The 19,295-nt window shown below is 42.7% G+C and overlaps 1 protein-coding gene across 2 annotated transcripts; it reads left to right on the top strand.

Annotated features, from left to right (window-relative positions):
- The first annotated feature begins 2,264 nt into the window (after positions 1-2,264).
- On the top strand, positions 2,265-14,052 carry LOC135521975 (GTP-binding protein 2-like). Of its 2 annotated transcripts, none has more exons than XM_064947826.1 (12): positions 2,265-2,818; positions 3,303-3,329; positions 3,502-3,686; positions 3,872-3,983; positions 4,285-4,482; positions 6,118-6,292; positions 6,685-6,904; positions 7,911-8,046; positions 8,396-8,454; positions 10,526-10,697; positions 12,835-12,999; positions 13,828-14,052. In XM_064947826.1, the coding sequence occupies exons 1-12, from the start codon at positions 2,603-2,605 to the stop codon at positions 14,020-14,022; spliced, it is 1,860 nt and encodes a 619-aa protein (XP_064803898.1). In that variant the 5' UTR covers positions 2,265-2,602; the 3' UTR covers positions 14,023-14,052. The 2 variants fall into 2 exon arrangements, with proteins under 2 accessions (XP_064803898.1, XP_064803906.1); XM_064947834.1 differs by lacking the exon at positions 2,265-2,818 and adding an exon at positions 2,827-2,997.
- Positions 14,053-19,295: the final 5,243 nt, after the last annotated feature.

The raw sequence follows: 19,295 nt of genomic DNA, 5'->3' as shown, positions 1-19,295 counted from the left end.
TCTACCCCGGGGGAGTAGTTCCCGGAAGGAGATCAATACTACAGTCATACGACCGGTGTGGAGGGAGAGAAGTGGCCTTGGAACGACTGAACACCGTGCGCAGATCGTGATACTCCTCCGGCACCCCTGTCAAATCGCCAGGCTCCTCCTGTGAAGAAGAGACAGAGGAAACAGGAGGGATAGCAGACATTAAACAGGTCACATGACAAGAAACATTCCAGGATAGGATAGTATTACTAGACCAATTAATAGAAGGGTTATGGCGCACTAGCCAGGGATGACCCAAAACAACAGGTGTAAAAGGTGAACGAAAAATTAAAAAAGAAATGGTTTCGCTATGATTACCAGAGACAGTGAGGGTTAAAGGCAGCGTCTCACGCTGAATCTTGGGGAGAGAACTACCATCTAAAGCGAACAAGGCCGTGGGCTCCCTAACTGTCTGAGAGGAATGTCATGTTCCCGAGCCCAGGTCTCGTCCATAAAACAGCCCTCCGCCCCAGAGTCTATCAAGGCACTGCAGGAAGCAGATGAACCGGGCCAGCGGAGATGGACCGGAAAGGTAGTGCGTGATCCAGAAGGAGAGGCCTGAGTAGTTGCGCTCACCAGTAGCCCTCCTCTTACTGATGAGCTCTGGCTTTTACTGGACATGAGGTGACAAAATGACCAGCGGAGCCGCAGTAGAGACAGAGGCGATTGGTGATTCTCCGTTCCTTCTCCTTGGCCGAGATGCGGATACCCCCAGCTGCATAGGCTCAGCATCCGAGCCGGCGGAGGAGGGTGGCAGTGATGCGGCAGGTGGCAGTGATGTGGAGAGGGGAGCAACGGAGAACGCGAGCTCCTTTCCACGAGCTCGGCGACGAAGATCAAACCGTCGCTCTATGCGAATAGCGAGAGCTATTAAGGAGTCCAGACTGGAAGGAACCTCCCGGGAGAGGATCTCATCCTTAACCTCGACGAGGAGACCCTCCAGAAAACGAGCGAGCAAAGCCGGCTCGCTCCAGTCACTAGAGGCAGCGAGAGTGCGAAACTCAATAGAATAATCCGTTATGGATCGATTCCCCTGACATAGGGAAGACAGGGCCCTGGAAGCCTCCTCCCCAAAAACAGAACGGTCAAAAACCCGTATCATCTCCTCCTTAAAGTCCTGATACTGGTTAATACACTCAGCCCTCGCCTCCCAGATTGCCGTGCCCCACTCACGCGCCCGTCCGGTAAGGAGAGAAATGACGTAGGCGATGCGGGCTGCGCTCCTGGAGTAAGTGTTGGGCTGGAGAGAGAACACCACATCACACTGAGTGAGGAATGAGCGGCACTCAGTGGGCTCCCCAGAGTAACACGGCGGGTTGTTGATCCTGGGCTCCGGAGACTCGGAAACCCTGGAAGTGGGCGGTGGATCGAGGTGGAGTTGGTGAACCTGTCTTGTGAGGTCGGAGACTTGGACGGCCAGGGTCTCAACGGCATGTCGAGCAGCAGACAATTCCTCCTCGTGTCTGCCTAGCATCGCTCCCCTGGATCTCGACGGCGGAGTGAAAAGGGTCCGGAGCCGCTGGGTCCATTCTTGGTCTGATTCTTCTGTTATGTACTTGAGTGAAGACCCAAAAGCGGTTTTAACAGAAAACAGAGTTCTTTAATGAAAAACAGGAATGGCATAAATCCTCTTCCAACGTAGTCAATGGAACAAAAAGAACGTTAGTATAATGCAGGATGCACCTGCCAGGCAGACTCCGACAGGATAGGACAAGGTGGAAGCAAACGCGACGACAGCTTGCTTCTGGCATCAAAAACACAAACAAGAATCAGACACTGAAAGTAGCAGGAACAGAGAGAGAAATAGAGACCTAATCAGAGGGGGAAGAGAGAACAGGTGGGAAAGAGTGAATGAGCTAGTTAGGGGAGATGTAGAACAGCTGAAGAAAGAGAGACAGAGAAGGTAACCTAAAAAGACCAGCAGAGAGAGACAGAGTGAAGAGAAAGGACAGGAACAGACATAACAAGACATGACAGGAATGAGCCAATTGTAAACTGGGGATGATTAGGTGACCGTGATGGTATGAGGGACAGCTTGGGAATTTAGCCAGGAAACCGGGGTTAACACCCCTACCCTTACAATAAGTGCCAAGGCATCTTTAATGACCTTAGAGTCAGGACACCAGTTTAACGTTCCATCTGAAAGACCGCACCCTACACAGGGCAGTGTCCCCAATCACTGACCAGGACCAACCCTGCTTAGCTTCAGAAGCAAGCCACTAGTGGGATGCAGGGTGGTATGCTGCTGGCAAATTAAATCAATTGGAGCTGATTTACTGTTTTTTGTAGTATTGTATGTCCAACAATGAAAAACATTTAAATTCGTTAATATAAAAAATTGTAATATAAATAATATAATATAAATCGGGACGCGGGCCGCCAGTTGGGGAGCCCTGAGTATGGCCTAGCTAGCAGAAGGCAAGTGATGGAGAGAAGGCCAGCCTCAGTTGGACCGATTGCGTTAGCTACCCATACTGAGCCCATATGTATGTGTATTTATTCATTTTCAGGCGTACAACTTTAAGTCCGTTATATTTTTACAGCGTGGGTTAGCGTTAGCTAGTTCATTCTCGTGATGAATGCGCAAATATCAGGCGGGACCGGTGTTGGTACAACCGCTAACGTTAGATCAAATTTGCCTAACGTTAGATCAAATTTGCAAGGACCTAGTTCAGGTAACGGGAAAAGGATGACGTCCAAAAAAACGCGTTCAAAAAAGGGGAAAAGAAGAAAGAGACGGAGGAGTAAAAAGACGAAGACCAACAAAACACCACCATATTTACCACCGGAGGTAACTTGACTAACGTTAGCTACTGTATGTAGCTAGCTGCAGCTTGCAATCAAGTTCATGTTAGTTGGCTAGCTAGCGATATTATCCAATGCTAGGCTAGCCAGAGCCTAGCTTTTTACAAATTCGGACATTATTTTAGCTAGCTTCTGGCAGATGCTGTCGTCTGAGCTTTTTCTATGGTAAGAAAACTTTTTGGCCATACATGACGTTGTTATAAGCAGGGAATGGGCATTTGTTTGTTTGTTGACAACAACAACAGCTGGCGTTCTCACATTACAATGTTGTGTCGACTAGCTGTAAGAGAGCAGCTTGACAGCTCCATGTTGTTGTAGATGTAAAACACTCTAGTGATAGCTTGCTGTGGTGTGGGTAGTTTTTATTCAGAAGTACATTAGTCAACAGGGGTGTGTGCTTGTCTGTCAAAATACAAAATACAGTATAGACACACCTTTTCAAAACATGTCCTTCCCTCTGTTTCTCTCAGGCTGAAGAAGGAAACATTGAATATAAGGTACTAGTATACATTTCTTTATTTTTGCATGCCATCATCCCTTTCACCTGTAGCTAGTAATCAAAAGTCAAAACACATCCATGTATATGCATGCTCTCTCTCAAACACGTGGTTCACTTGTTGGACAGTTCTTGGTGGTGAAGTGCTGTCCCGTGCTCTAACTTCACTGCAGCTGAAGTTGGTGAACCCCACACAATACCGATTTGAACACCTGGCCACCCAGCTAAAATGGCGTCTTCAAGAGGGACGGGGCGAGGCAGTGTATCAGATTGGGGTGGAAGACAATGGTCTGCTTGTCGGACTGTCAGAGGGAGACATGAGAGCCTCGCTGAAGACCCTACGGAGGATGGCAGAGAAGTATGTCACTACCTCATATGCAAATGTCACCAAAGGCACAATCTGGGGTATTTTCTTCTGCTTAATGGTCATTTAAATTATACCCATTGATTCTTGAAGAAACTAGTTTATAAATGTCTAATTTGACAGTTTGCCATTGTTACTGTATTTAACATGTGATAAATGTGATATCTCTGCCTCATCAGGGTTGGTGCTGAGATCACACTTCTACGGGAAAGAGAGGTGGATTACGATTCAGACAGAAACTGCCGGAAAATCTCAGAGGTTCTTGTCCGAAAAGTTCCAGATGACCAACAGGTGGGATAAACAGCACCTTGTCTTATTTCAGGGACCGTTCTAACACTCCTGGCTCCTTGCACATATGCGACGCTCGCCGGAGTCTGTGGTTCAAATCACTTCTCACTGTCTCCTTCTCACCTATCTCCCATTCTTTATTTTCTGTCTATCAATTAAGCATTAAAATGCGAAAGAAGAGTGACTTGTTTTGCACTCAATTATATAAATGGTCAATGGTAAGCTGTACATACAATGAAGGATTTCTGCCACGCCAATCTGCTGTAATTTCACTGCTGTGTCTCTTGTGTGTGTATGAGAGCAGTTCTTGGACCTGCGTGTGGCGGTACTGGGAAACGTGGACTCGGGGAAGTCCACGCTGTTGGGCGTGCTGACTCAAGGCGAGCTGGACAACGGGCGAGGTCGGGCACGCCTCAACCTCTTCAGACACCTTCATGAGATCCAAACGGGCAGGACATCAAGCATCAGCTTTGAGATTTTGGGCTTCAATAGCAAAGGGGAGGTGGGTAACTGCGTCTTATAGGTGACAAGATACAGAAGGAAGGAAAAAAATGCATGAGTTTCCCCTCCTTTGAGCAAGGACATAAAAAAAAGTACTCCTCAAAAACACAGACAAAAAAGTAACAACACAATAAACTGTGTAACAGCACACTAATGTTTTGAACATCTTCCATTTGTTACAAAGGCCAGACAAAATTGATTCACTGTTTAACGGATTTTCCTCCCAAAAAAGTGAGGTGAGCGAGATACATTTTTTTAATTAAAAAAGTATTATTATCATTAGGTGGATAAGGAATAACAGTACTTTACCACATTGTCCTAGGCTATATGGACATGGACAATAGGCAAAATATTACATTTCAGACTAATTGTCACAGCTAACTAGGTGTGTAGGTAGGAATCAGGTGCAGAGAGCAGAGAGTTCCAGGGGGAAAATGCACTTTATTCCGGCACCGAAAATGGTAATGCCCAAAACACAGGGCGCAAACGCTGACCAACCCAAACACAGGGTAAACACAGTCCGGAGCACAACAACACTTATGACACAAACGTAAACACAAAAATAATCCCGCACAACAAAGGGCGGGTTCCACAATCTTAAATAGGGAAACAAATCAAGAAACACAAATCGGAAACAGGTGCAACTCATAAGACAAAACTAACAGAAAAGGGAAAAGGGATCGGTGGCGGCTAGTAGGCCGGTGACGACGACCGCCGAGCGCCGCCCAAACAGGCGGGGGAGCCAACTTCGGCGGGAGTCATGACACTGATTTTGAGGAGGCCTTGTAGAGGCCCTGAGGAGGCCTTGTAGAAAGAGGATCAATCAAGTTAGGTCTGCCAAATTAATGTAGCATTGGGAAAAAAATACATAAATCCAGCCATCCAGCTTTAATCATAATTTTTTTTTTATGGTTTATAACATGCACAATTAGAAGCATCAATCTATATAGAGCAAGCGTGACTAAATTCGAGCCCAGTAACTTTGCTCACCGCATCCTCCTTCGATTGTCTCATCTGGCTACCACAAAAAGCCCCCACCTGCTGATCTGCACGAAGTGTGTGCGTGCCACTGGCGATGTACTTTGCTGGACATGCTAGTTGTTCTCGGCGGTGGGTCATCACTTCAATCGCATTCCGTTGTGGTGTTATCGGTTGGCCTACTGCTACCGGTAATACCAGTAGTTATGAATTTCAAATCACCATACAGCTAACAAACTTTGATTTCATCAATCATTTTGACTTAAATTTGGTTGTCCAAAATACTATTGGCTTGCACTGCGTCTTTGCTGATGAATGCCCTGATCTCTGGCCAGAAATGAAACATCTGCACGTCGCCTGCAGGTGCGAGCGTGTGTGTTTCACTGTCCAATCCGAGGCTCGAACATGACCCGAGCGCGTGATTTGAGGCTGTTTGATCTGTTGGGCATCAACTTAGGAAAGCCTCAAGGGAGAGCGGACAGTGCATTATAAACAAATAGCCGCATATATTGGACAAAGAATAACACATCTGAATTTACTTGTTTTTTTGGTGTGGAGCAAAGTGAGGCAGAGTAATTCAACTTTGCCTGGCCTAACCCATAAAAACAGTGAAACAACACACAAATTAATTGAACTTCCTCTCATGTGGCTTTTGAAGGTGGTGAACTACAGTGACTCCCGTACAGCCGAGGAGATTTGCGAGAGCTCTTCTAAGATGATCACCTTCATTGACCTGGCTGGCCACCACAAGTACCTGAAAACCACAATTTTTGGCCTCACCAGCTACTGCCCAGACTTCGCCATGCTGGTGGTCAGTGCCAACACAGGCATAGGTAAGCCCGATCATATAGCTATAATAACAGTGTAGTTTGTGCGGGCCTTGTTAACTTCTACAAGATTTGTTTGGTCCAGCAAGCTATGAAAAGTGGTGTGCGTTTAACTACCTATGTGGCCACTGACTAGGGTTACAAAGTGGGCGTTAATTGCAAATGAGGTCATTGTTGATTAGATGTTTTTCCATTAATCTCCTCCTGAACCACATGGTCTATTTACAAGAAATTCATGGACACCATTTTTACTCAAGTATAAATTACCAAAGTTTCCTTAGATTTCCAAAATAATCAGTAAATTACCAACATTTCTGAAGTCTGGTTACTTTGGTAAATTACTGGGAGTTTTATGACCCTACCACTGACCCAACCAGATAATATTTTCTCCCTCTTAGCTGGCACCACCCGCGAGCACCTGGGCCTGGCCATGGCACTAAAGGTGCCCATCTTTATCGTGGTCAGCAAGGTGGACTTGTGTGCCAAAGGAACAGTGGAGCGCACAGTACGCCAGCTGGAGCATGTCCTCAAGCTGCCCGGCTGTAACAAAGTGCCGATGGTGGTGGCCAGCCCAGACGACGCCGTCACAGCCGCCCAGCAGTTCGCTCAGTCCTCCAGGTATCTGCTGAAAAGGAGAAAAGACCTAGAAGGAAACTGGAATTGAGATTCACAACCCAATATACACCACATAGGCCTTTAGTCCAGGGTGACGAGAAAGGAATTGACTTAGCAAGCGGCAACGTTGTTTGTATTGGTGGGGGAAAAAATCAATACAGTTGCATATTTTTTACGATATATTGTATCGTTTTGACAATATCGCAATATTATTTTTGCGATAGCTGCACCAAAACTCCAGTATGTTTCCTTCATAGCTTGTTCTCCATCTTTTTAAATAGGGGCCAATTTGTTTTCTACACTTTTATTTCCATGACTGATCAAAACTTGTTTTCTCATGGCTCTCGCTTGTCCCTCTGCAGAAGATATATGGTGAGCAATATGTTTGGAACATCGAATCACAATAAAATTGCTGTATCGAATCGCAATACATATAGAATTGTGAGAATTGCAAAAAATATCGTATCAGCGCCAAAGTATCATGATAGTATTGTATCGTGAGGTCCCTGTCAATTCCCAGCCCTAGTTATTTGACCTAAGTCTCATTTAAATATCAAGGGACAAACTAACTTAGTGGGCAGAATTTGGCATGGGACATCATAATAACGTAATTTCCCTGGTGTAACTAATTTTATGGAAGTCAGTTAACCAGGTGATAAGTTTTTTAGACTTTTGAGCAACCATAAAAATAGGTCTATCTGGTTGTTATTTGGTTATCTGACCAGATAACATCCAAAATATGACATCTTTATGATTTGATGTATCGGATGTCTCCTCAACCAGAAAACCAGTTGACATCCAAACCAGTTGACATCCAGAGAATGACGTTACGATCACCCAAGTCAATTTCTTTACACAAAATTACATAATTACGACAACTTTTTTGACGTTATGCATAGGTTATATTCTGGTCGTAAAAGTCACCTCATGCCCACTTTCGCTACGTGTATAGTCTGTGCTTGAGTGTTCAACCCTGGTGTGTCCCCCACGTTGTCTTTTTGTGCCGTAGCATCACACCCATCTTCACCCTGTCCAGCGTGTCTGGAGAGAGTCTGGCCCTGCTTAAGGTCTTCTTCAACATCCTGCCGCCTCTCAGCAACAGCAAGGAGCAGGAGGAGCTCATGCAGCAACTCACTGAGTTCCAGGTACTACACCTGCGTATGCACACACACACCCAGACACATTAACGTATACAATTATTGTGTGACTTATGTGTGTCCATGCACACTCACAACTAACACAATAATACACATACACACGTTTGTGCAGAAACAACAAATATATTACACACATACACACACTCTTTACAAACACACCACACCCATCCAAATGCATACATGCATTCATGCACACGCATAACAAAACATACACCCACACATGCATTGCACACATACGAGATGTGAACATGCACTTTCACACATTCAGATTCACACCCAATATTCTGTATCAATGCTAGCAAAATATACCTCCTCATTCCTCTGCTTGTGAATATAGGTAGATGAGATCTATACCGTACCAGATGTGGGGACAGTGGTGGGAGGAACTCTCTACAGGTCAGTTGGCCATACAGTGGGGCAAAATAGTATTTAGTCAGCCACCAATTGTGCAAGTTCTCCCACTTAAAAAGATGAGAGGCCTGTAATTTTCATCATAGGTACACTTCAACTATGACAGACAAAATTAGAAAAAAAATCCAGAAAATCACATTGTAGGATTTTTAATGAATTTGTTTGCAAATTATGGTGGAAAATAAGTATTTGGTCACCTACAAACAAGCAATATTTCTGGCTCTCACAGACCTGTAACTTCTTCTTTAAGAGGCTCCTCTGTCCTCCACTCGTTGCCTGTATTAGTGGCACCTGTTTGAACTTGTTATCAGTATAAAAGACACCTGTCCACAACCTCAAACAGTCACACTCCAAACTCCACTATGGCCAAGACCAAAAAGCTGTCAAAGGACACCAGAAACAAAATTGTAGACTTGCACCAGGCTGGGAAGACTGAATCTGCAATAGGTAAGCAGCTTGGCTTTAAGAAATCAACTGTGGGAGCAATTATTAGGAAATGGAAGACATACAAGACCACTGATAATCTCCCTGGATCTGGGGCTCCACGCAAGATCTTACCCCGTGGGGTCAAAATTATCACAAGAATGGTGAGCAAAAATCCCAAAACCACACGGGGGGACCTAGTGAATGACCTGCAGAGAGCTGGGACCAAAGTAACAAAGCCTACCATCAGTAACACACTACGCCGCCAGGGACTCAAATCCTGCAGTGCCAGACGTGTCCCCCTGCTTAAGCCAGTACATGTCCAGGCCCATCTGAAGTTTGCTAGAGAGCGTTTGGATGATCCAGAAGAAGATTGGGAGAATGTCATATTGTCAGATTAAACCAAAATATAACTTTTTGGTAGAAACTCCACTCGTCGTGTTTGGAGGACAAAGAATGCTGAGTTGCATCCAAAGAACACCATACCTACTGTGAAGCATAGGGGTGGAAACATCATGCTTTGGGGCTGTTTTTCTGCAAAGGGACCAGGGCGACTGATCCGTGTAAAGGAAAGAATGAATGGGGCCACGTATCGTGAGATTTTGAGTGAAAACCTTCCATCAGCAAGGGCATTGAAGATGAAACGTGGCTGGGTCTTTCAGCATGACAATGATCCCAAACACACTGCCCGGGCAACGAAGGAGTGGCTTCGTAGAAAGCATTTCAAGGTCCTGGTGTGGCCTAGCCAGTCTCCAGATCTCCACCCCATAGAAAATCTTTGGAGGGAGTTGAAAGTCCGTGTTGCCCAGCAACAGCCCCAAAACATCACTGCTCTAGAGGAGCTATGTATGAAGGAATGGACCAAAATACCAGCAACAGTGTGTGAAAACCTTGTGAAGACTTACAGAAAACGTTTGACCTCTGTCATTGCCAACAAAGGGTATATAACAAAGTATTGAGATAAACTTTTGTTATTGACCAAATACTTATTTTTCACTACAATTTGCAAATAAATTCATTAAAAATCCTACAATGTGATTTTCTTGATTTTTTTTTTCCTTCTCATTTTGCCTGTCATAGTTGAAGTGTACCTATGATGAAAATTACAGGCCTCTCTCATCTTTTTAAGTGGAAGAACTTGCACAATTGGTGGCTGACTAAATACATTTTTGCCCCACTGTATGTCATCTTGATACTCATGAATGGAATGATAATGGATTTATTTAGCACTGATTGTTCACCCAAATTACAAAATTACATATTGGTCTCCTTAACCTGTAAGCTGTCTATGGACAAGGTCTGACAGCAATCCTGCTTTAGTTTAGTTTCCCTGGCACTGTTTTCAAGTGCTAATGTTTTAGCATTTGTGGCACAAATCCCATTTAAGTCATGTTACCGATATATTATAATTTTTCGGGCATCATGTTCAAATCTATAGGTGACTTTGTTGATCTTTTTTTTAAGATCATGTCAGAGGATTTGCTCAGTTAAGCTTTTAGCAAATCAAAAAACAATTTTAAGTCAATGTACTGCAAACTGTGTAACCCTGAATTGCTGTTAAAAATAATTTTGCCCTGGAGAGTTCCCACTTTGACATATCATAATGTTTTTCCTCCCGTTGGCCCGCGGACAGTGGGGTGTGTCGCGAGGGGGAGAGGTTGGTGGTTGGCCCTACGGACGAGGGTCGTTTCCTGAGGCTGAAGGTGGGCAGCATCCATAGGAACCGCTCGGCATGCAGGGTGCTGAGAGCCGGCCAAGCCGCCACACTGGCCCTCGGCTACTTTGACCGCTCGCTGCTCCGCAAGGTCAGAGGGTTCAGCCACAACACAACCGCACTGCATGTGAATTTTCATGATATTTATCTATAAGATACTGTACTTTCCTCCCCATTTTCTATGTTCTGCCAATCACATCGCTTAATATGACTGAACATTGCAGGGTCACAATTGGAAACAGGATGACTGCACAAACTGCTCATGGTTATGATACTGTCATCTGTCCTATGTTTTGTGTGTTACATGTGAAACCTCAAGTATAGGTAGGAGGTCTGTGTAGCCAACTATGTTTTGGTTTGTTTCTTTTTGAAGCACTCCAGACAAGAAGTTCCCTCATGGGAAATATAAATCTCTTCTATAAATAAAGTAATTCTAAAATTGATAGCTATCAGTGAAAAACCTATTTTTGTCCTTGAACAATCTGACACAATGTCCATGCACACTCATAACACAATATAATACATTTACACTCCATTTTTCACAATTTAATCCTAGTAAAAATTCCTTGTCTTAGGTCAGTTAGGATCACCACTTCATTTTAAGAATGTGAAATGTCAGAATTATAGTAGAGAGAATTATTTATTTCAGCTTTTGTTTCTTTCATCACATTCCCAGTGGGTCAGAAGTTTACATACACTCAATTCATTTTTGGTAGCATTGCCTTTAAATGGTTTAACTTGGGTCAAACATTTCAGGTAGCCTTCTACAAGCTTCCCACAATAGGGTTGGGTGAATTTTGACCCATTCCTCCTGACAGAGCTGGTGTAACTGAGTCAGGTTTGTAGGCCTCTGCTCGCACATGCTTTTTCAGTTCTGCCCACAAATGTTGTATGGGATTGAGGTCAGGGCTTTGTGATGGCCACTCTAATACCTTGATTTTGTTGTCCTTAAGCTATTTTGCCACAACTTTGGAAGTATGCTTGGGGTCATTGTCCATTTGGAAGACCCATTTGCGACCAAGCTTTAACTTCCTAACTGATGCCTTGAGATGTTGCTTCAATATCTTCACATAATTTTCCTGACTCATGATGCAAGTGAACCAGTCCCTCCTGCAGCAAAGCACCCTCACAACATGATGCTGCCACCCCTGTGCTTTACTGTTGGGATGGTGTTCTCCGGCTTGCAAGCCTCACCCATTTTCCTCCCAATATAACAATGATAATTTTGGCCAAACAGTTCTATTTTTGTTTCATCAGACCAGAGAAAATTTCTCCAAAAAGTACAATCTTTGTCCCCATGTGCAGTTGCAAACCGTAGTGTGGCTTTTTTATGACGGTTTTGGAGCAGTAACTTATTCCTTGCTGAGCGGCCTTTCAGGTTATGTCGATATGAGACTCGTTTTACTGTGGATATTGATACTTTTGTATCTGTTTCCTCCATTATCTTCACAAGATCCTTTGCTGTTGTTCTGGGATTGATTTGCACTTTTCGCACCAAAGTACGTTCATCTCTATGAGACAGAACGCATCTCCTTCCTGAGCGGTATGACAGCTGCGTGGTCCCATGGTGTTTATACTTGCATACTGTTGTTTGTACAGATGAACATGGTTCCTTCGGGCATTTGGAAATTGCTCCCAAGGATGAACTAGACTTGTGGAGGTCTCCAATTTGAGGTTTTGGATGATTCTTTTTTTGATTTTCCCATGATGTCAAGCAAAGAGGCACTGAGTTTGTAGGTAGGCCTTGAAATACATCCACAGGTACACCTCCAATTGACGCAAATGATGTCAATTAGCCTATCAGAAGCTTCTAAAGCCATGATGTCATTTTCTGGAATTTTCCAAGCTGTTTTAAGGCACAGTCGATTTGTAAACTTTTTTGTAAACTTCTGACCCACTGGAATTGTGATACAGTGAATTAGACGTGAAATAATCTGTCTGTAAACAATTGTTGCAAAAATTACTTGTCTCATGCACAAAGTAGATGTCCTAACCGACTTGCCAAAACTATAGTTTGTAAACAAGAAATTTGTGGAGTGGTTGAAAAACAAGTTTTAATGACTCCAAACTAAGTGTATGTAAACTTCAGACTTCAACTGTACATGCACAAACAACTCACAAATCAAATGCAGTCAAAATGTATTCTACTGTTGTTATAAAACCAGTCCCACAATGGTTGTTCCTTTCCCATCTCCCAAAGTACTTATTGGTGCGTGTGTGTTGAATAGGGTATGGTGATGGTCAGCCCGAAGATGAACCCCACCATCTGCTGGCAGTTTGAGGCGGCCATCGTCCTTCTCTTCCACGCCAAAACATTCCGTCGGGGCTTCCAAGTGACTGTGCACGTGGGGAACGTAAGACAGACGGCTACCGTGGAGTGCCTGCATGGAAAAGTTAGTAATAATTATAAACTGGGTAGTTAGAGTCCTGAATGCTGATTGACTGAAAGCCCTGGTATATCAGACCAAACTACTTGTTTACTGTTCTAATTACCTCGGTAACCTATTTATAATAACAGTAAGGCACCTCAGGGGTTTGTGGTATATGGCCAATATACCAAAGCTAAGGGCTGTATTAAATCAAATCAAATGTATTTATATAGCCCTTCATACATCAGCTGATACAGAAACCCAGCCTAAAACCCCAAACAGCAAGCAATGCAGGTGTAGAAGCACGGTGGCTAGGAAAAACTCCCTAGAAATGCCAAAACCTAGGAAGAAACCTAGAGAGGAACCAGGCTATGTGGGGTGGCCAGCCCTCTTCTGGCTGTGCCGGGTGGAGATTATAACAGAACATGGCCAAGATGTTCAAATGTTCATAAATGACCTGCATGGTCAAATAATAATAATCACAGGCAGAACAGTTGAAACTGGAGCAGCAGCACGGCCAGGTGGACTGGGGACAGCAAGGAGTCATCATGCCAGGTAGTCCTGAGGCATGGTCCTAGGGCTCAGGTCCTCCGAGAGAGAGAGAGAAAGAAAGAGAATTAGAGAGAGCATACTTAAATTCACACAGGACACCGGATAGGACAGGAGAAGTACTCCAGATATAACAAACTGACCCTAGCTCCCCGATACATAAACTACTGCAGCATAAATACTGGAGGCTGAGACATGAGGGGTCAGGAGACACTGTGTTGCGTCTGCCTACTGATTGTGGCCCTGCTGATTTATGCGTCAACACGAACCGTTTTGTGTCCCCTTCCCTGTTTTCACCACCAGGAGGAGCTGCGCACAGGAGAGAGGGCTGTGGTCTGCTTTCGCTTCATTAAACACCCCGAGTACCTCCGCATGGGCGCCAAGTTGCTCTTCAGGGAGGGCGTGACCAAGGGCATCGGCCATGTCACCAGCCTCCTGCCTGACTCTCATGACCAGAACCAGATCCATGACCAGAACCAGAGGGAGATAGAGAAATAGAGAGGAGGATAAAGGAGGGAAAGAGAGGAAATTATAAGCTCTCCTGAACATGGAGATAGAGAAATAGAGAGGAGGATAAAGGAGGGAAAGAGAGGAAATTATAAGCTCTCCTGAACATGTATCCCCCTCTGAGTAAGTTTGTGTGAACTGCCGGCGCCGGACGTCATCCCAGTAGATTGTTATTGAACCACACACTAGTATTTTAATCCCCATGTGTGTGTGTATCTAAGTGTGTCTGTACTGTACTTTCCACATCTGCACTTCGTGCCATGTAGAGATGTGAAGCCCTATTGAAACACTTGATATTTCTCAGTGGTGGATTCTGGAACAAATGCTTTGAGTGTGGGTAGAGGCAAAGGTCGGTGTCTTAAATCAAAGTCTGGTGACCTCGTTGAAGGCTGGCTAAGCTTTCATCTAATCTGCTGTGGATTGCTTGAAGGAACCATTCCCGTCCCTCTCTTGGTCATTTCATAACAGATACAATAGATCAAATGCCTGCTCTCCCTGTTTTACTATACTGGACAATGTGGAACGTACTCAGCATACCCATCCGTTGGAGGTTTAAAGGGATAGTTGGCTTTTTAAAAGTATTAGGTCATTGTCAACTTACCTAAGGCAGGATTTCCCAAACTCGGTCCTGGGCCCACTCCCCTTGGTGCAAGTTTTGGTTTTTGCCCTAGCAATACAATTAACCAACTCACCTTCAAGCTTTGATAATTTGAATCAGCTGTGTAGTGTTAGGGCAAAAAACAAAGCGTGTACACAGGGGCGGCCCCAGGACCGAGTTTGGGAAACCCTGACCTAAGGCGTTGTCGTTTTTAAGTTTGTTAGCTTGTTATTTACCAACATCCAGAATGGCTAGCATGTAGTAATGCTAGTGTAAGCAGGTTGTATCATTTAGCATTGCTTTCAAAAGCATGAGCAAAGCAGGGGAGTTGACCAGTGGTGGTCCTGTCTGCAAATGAAAGAGCTCTTTTACCATGCTTTTGAATGAAAGTTTCCTTATGTGGTTTACTCTGCACTTAATTCGTCTTGGTTAGTATTAATGAAAAGTAGACTACGTGCCGCCCATTTTGGTGGCACAAGTGGCACTAATACCAACCGTAAATGCTGCCATGCTAATTTTCCAAATGTCAAATTCAACTAAGGCTGTAGGGCAGCAGTAATGTGTGAGGGTTGACAATGAGCAGAGTCAAGACTCTTGGATTGCAAACCCGTTCTGAAAGAAATGCAGGGGCAAGTATTTTAAGTTATGTGATGTGGCGACACAGCTTTTTTTCATGGTGGCGACACTGCTTTTGAAACCCTGTTATAATGTTAACCCATTGAACCCAATGCTACAGGTTAGCAATGGGTAACCTAAACAGGTTTAAACTATTTATACTGTGTCATAGCTTCAGGCTCATCTGTGTACAAGGGAGCTTTGTGCAGCTAGATACCCATGAGGAGTCTGCATGCTTAATAGGGACTTGTGAAAATCTTGTCAGACAAAATGGACTCCTAAATTACAAATATTTATTGAACTCTTGACTTTATCCCTTATCCTTCACGGGGTTGTGTGCAATTATAACTAAAGCATTGAATGTACTGTACTTGAACTTCTAAATACCATATTGAAGCACTGAAATTGTAGTGGGAGTTGTCGATTTTGCACTTTATTTTTTTGAAATAGCTTCTGCATGTTTGTGTGTATGCCAGATGTTACCGAATCTAGTCCGGGAGAGCTTTAAGGTGTGTAGTAATGAAACACGGGATTCAATTTATCATGGTGTTGATGCATATTGAGGTCTTGGTGACCACAGATGTATGCTGTTTATTCAAGTATCAGCTGATCTTTACAGTATCTTAAATGTTTACTGTCATAGGAAATATACAAATTTAGTACAGAAAGCATGCAGAGCACTTTTCTTTTAGATTATATTAAATATTACAGGTATTATTAGCTTCTATTCAGTTGAGACAAGTGGCAAGTTTGCAGTATGTGTATGTATTGCATCAAGGTTGTGTAAATATTAAACATGTTTTATCATGACATCCATTGAAACATCAAAAGACAATCTTTTTGCATATTTCTGACTTTTTAAAAGCTGAACTTACTTGGCTTGATGGTCAACACCGATTGTTCACATAACACATTTAATGTGAATTTTGCAGTTTAGCTGATAATGTTTTTGAAATGTCACTGGTTTAAATTACTCAATGCCGTTAATAAAATGTGTTTACACTTTTATAATGGCTTTCATGAATAGGCTAAACATGTATAAATAGTTAAGGGTCTATATACTATTCATATGACTATTTCATAATTTACATTGAAATTAGGTATTTTAAATAATTTAAAGGATTAAAACGCATTTATAATGGCTTAATCATGAAAGTTGTGTATAACCAAAAAATGCTGGTCATATTCTGTCTGGTCCATGTGCAGGGCTGCCCTATCCTGTTCCTGGAGAGCTACCCTCTTGTAGGTTTTCGCTCCAACCGCAGTTGTTCACTGACCCAATTCAGCTTCTCAACCACCTAATTGTTATAAATAGGATGGGCAAGATTATGGTTGGCGCAAAAACCTACAGGACGATACCTTTTCACGAACAACGTTGAGCATCTCTTTAAGATATGAAGGTTTGGAATGAGGTGATGTTGAGCAATGCCGTTGAAGCTTGTGCATTCAACATTATTAGCACAGCATGCCAGGCTACATACAGTACTTAACACACACACAACACACAATGTTCTACAAAAACATTGGAAAATAAACATTGATAGGAAAACTGAAAGTAACAACATTACAGAGCTTCAAATCTAGGTGGAACTACAGTGTCTTTAGAAAGTGTTCACACCCCTTGACCTTTTCCCACATTGTTGTGTTACAGCTTGAATTTAAAATTGATTAAAGCAGATTGTGTGTCACGGGTCTACACACAAATTAATTAAAAATGAAAAGCTGAAATGTCTTGAGTCAGTAGGTATTCAACCCCCTTTTTTGCTTAACAAGTCACATTAGATGCATGGACTCACTATGTGCAATAGTGTTTAACATGATTTTTGAATGACTCATCTCTGTATCCCACAAATACAATCATCTGCAAGGTACCTCAGTCGAGCAGTGAATTTAAACCCAGATTCAACCACAAAGACCAGGGAGGATTTCCAATGCTTCACAAAGAATGCCCATGATACTTGGTAAAACACTTCAAAACATACATTGAATGTCCCTTTGCTGGTTGCATGGTTAAGTTATTGCACTTTGGATGGTGTATCAATACACCCAGTCACTACAAAAGGTTCAGGCGTCCTTCCTAACTCATTGACGGAGAGGAAGGAAACTGCACAGGGATTTCACCATGAGGTCAACGGTGACTTTAAAACAGTTAGAGTTTAATGGCTGTGATGGGAGAAACTGAGGATGGTTCAACAACATTATAGTTACTTCACAATACTAACCTAAATGACAGAGTGAAAAAAAGAGCCTGTACAGAAATAAATATTCCAAAACATGCATCCTGTTTGCAATAAGGCACTAAACTAAAACTGCAAAAAAATTGTGGCAAACAAATGAACTGTATGTCCTGAATATTGTTAGGTTTGAGGGAAATCCAACAACATATCACTGAGTACCACTCTTCATATTTTCAAGCATGGTGGTGGCTGCAACATGTTATGGGCATGCTTGTCATCGGCAAAGACTAGGGAGTTTTTTTTGGGATAAAATAAAACAGAATAGAGCTAAGTACAGGTAAAATCCTAGAGGAAACCTTGGTTGAGTCTACTTTCCAACAGATGCTGGGAGACAAATTCACCTTTCAACATTACAACCTAAAATACAAGGCCAAATATACACTGGAGTTGCTTACCAAGATGATATTGAATGTCCCCGAGTGGTCTCGTAACAATTTTGACTTAAATCGGATTCAAAATCTATGGCAAGAATTGATAATTGCTGTCTAACAATAATCAACCAACTTGACAGCGCTTGAAGAATATTTTTAAATTATAATATGCAAATATTGTACAACCCAGGTGTGTAAAGCTTTAGAGAGAGATTAATCCAGAAAGACTCAGCTGTAATGTAACATGTAATGACTCAGGGGTGTGAATACTTGTTAATTAGATATTTCTGTATTTAATTTTCAATCCATTTGCAAACATTTCTAAACCATGTTTTCAGTTTGTCATTATGGGCTATTGTGTGTAGATTGGTGAGAAAAGAAACACATTTAATCCATTTTGAATTCAGGCTGTAACACAAAATGTGGAATAAGTCAAGTGGTATGAATTACTTTCTGAAGGCACTGTATACCCACAGCAAGATTGTTTGTGATAACGGAAGATAAAGGGAAAGTCAAATACACAACCAAAGTTTTTATATACTGTATCTTGTGTGGATATAAGCTTGCCATGACGTAGAAAAAGCTTTACATTTCCAACTGCCACAGTTACAAACCCTTACAAATGGATTCTGCTCAGAAAATCACACATCTACAAAAAAAAAAAAACGTTCAGAAGTCTCCATTACAAATGTTGCACTGTGTATACATTCCTGCAGTGAAAAGGAAACAGCATGACCATGTGAATATTATCCATACATAGGTTGAAAACCCTTTAGCATGATATGGGTCTTTCACAGACAGGTCCAAAAGCTTGAAGTGGAATGCTTGACTTTGACATCCAAAAGACCAGAAGTGTGAAATGTAAGCACTGGACTTTTAGGTTCTTCATTCGCCTTTCAAAAAGTAACTTCTTCGTGAACTTCGAGTCGGAGTAGTTTTCAGCGAGTAGGGTGGAACGTGAGCCGATATAATTTAAGCCAAGCTCCTCTGCCGTGGCTTGATCCTCAGATACAGCTAAAAAAAATAAGAAAATACCATTTTAAAGATCATATAACTATAGTAAGCAGGGGGCTGAGATTCTCATTTAGATGTCTCAATTTAGATTCAGCATTATTACATAATATTCTTAAGTGACAGGATTTCTAGTTAAATAAATCTATTAATCATTGCCAGATCTGGGATGACCTCCATATGTGAAATGGCAGACAAGTTTTTGTCATTACTAAGCTAGGTCTTTACAAGGCATGCGTGACTAAGAAATGACGTTGCATAGCACAATGTATTACTAATACAACTAATATAAGGACAGAACATGCGACAGGAGTAGAAACTAACATGGGCATTGTTTAATGCGTTTCACAGGACAAAACATTCCCAGCATTCCAACGTAGGTAAGCACGGGGGGGGGGTTGAAGGTGTTAAAGGGACAAACTAGAATATCAA

This window comes from Oncorhynchus masou, chromosome 4 (assembly GCF_036934945.1).
Source record: "Oncorhynchus masou masou isolate Uvic2021 chromosome 4, UVic_Omas_1.1, whole genome shotgun sequence".
NCBI classification, from domain to species: domain Eukaryota; kingdom Metazoa; phylum Chordata; class Actinopteri; order Salmoniformes; family Salmonidae; genus Oncorhynchus; species Oncorhynchus masou.
This window is presented reverse-complemented; position numbering and strand designations above follow the sequence as displayed.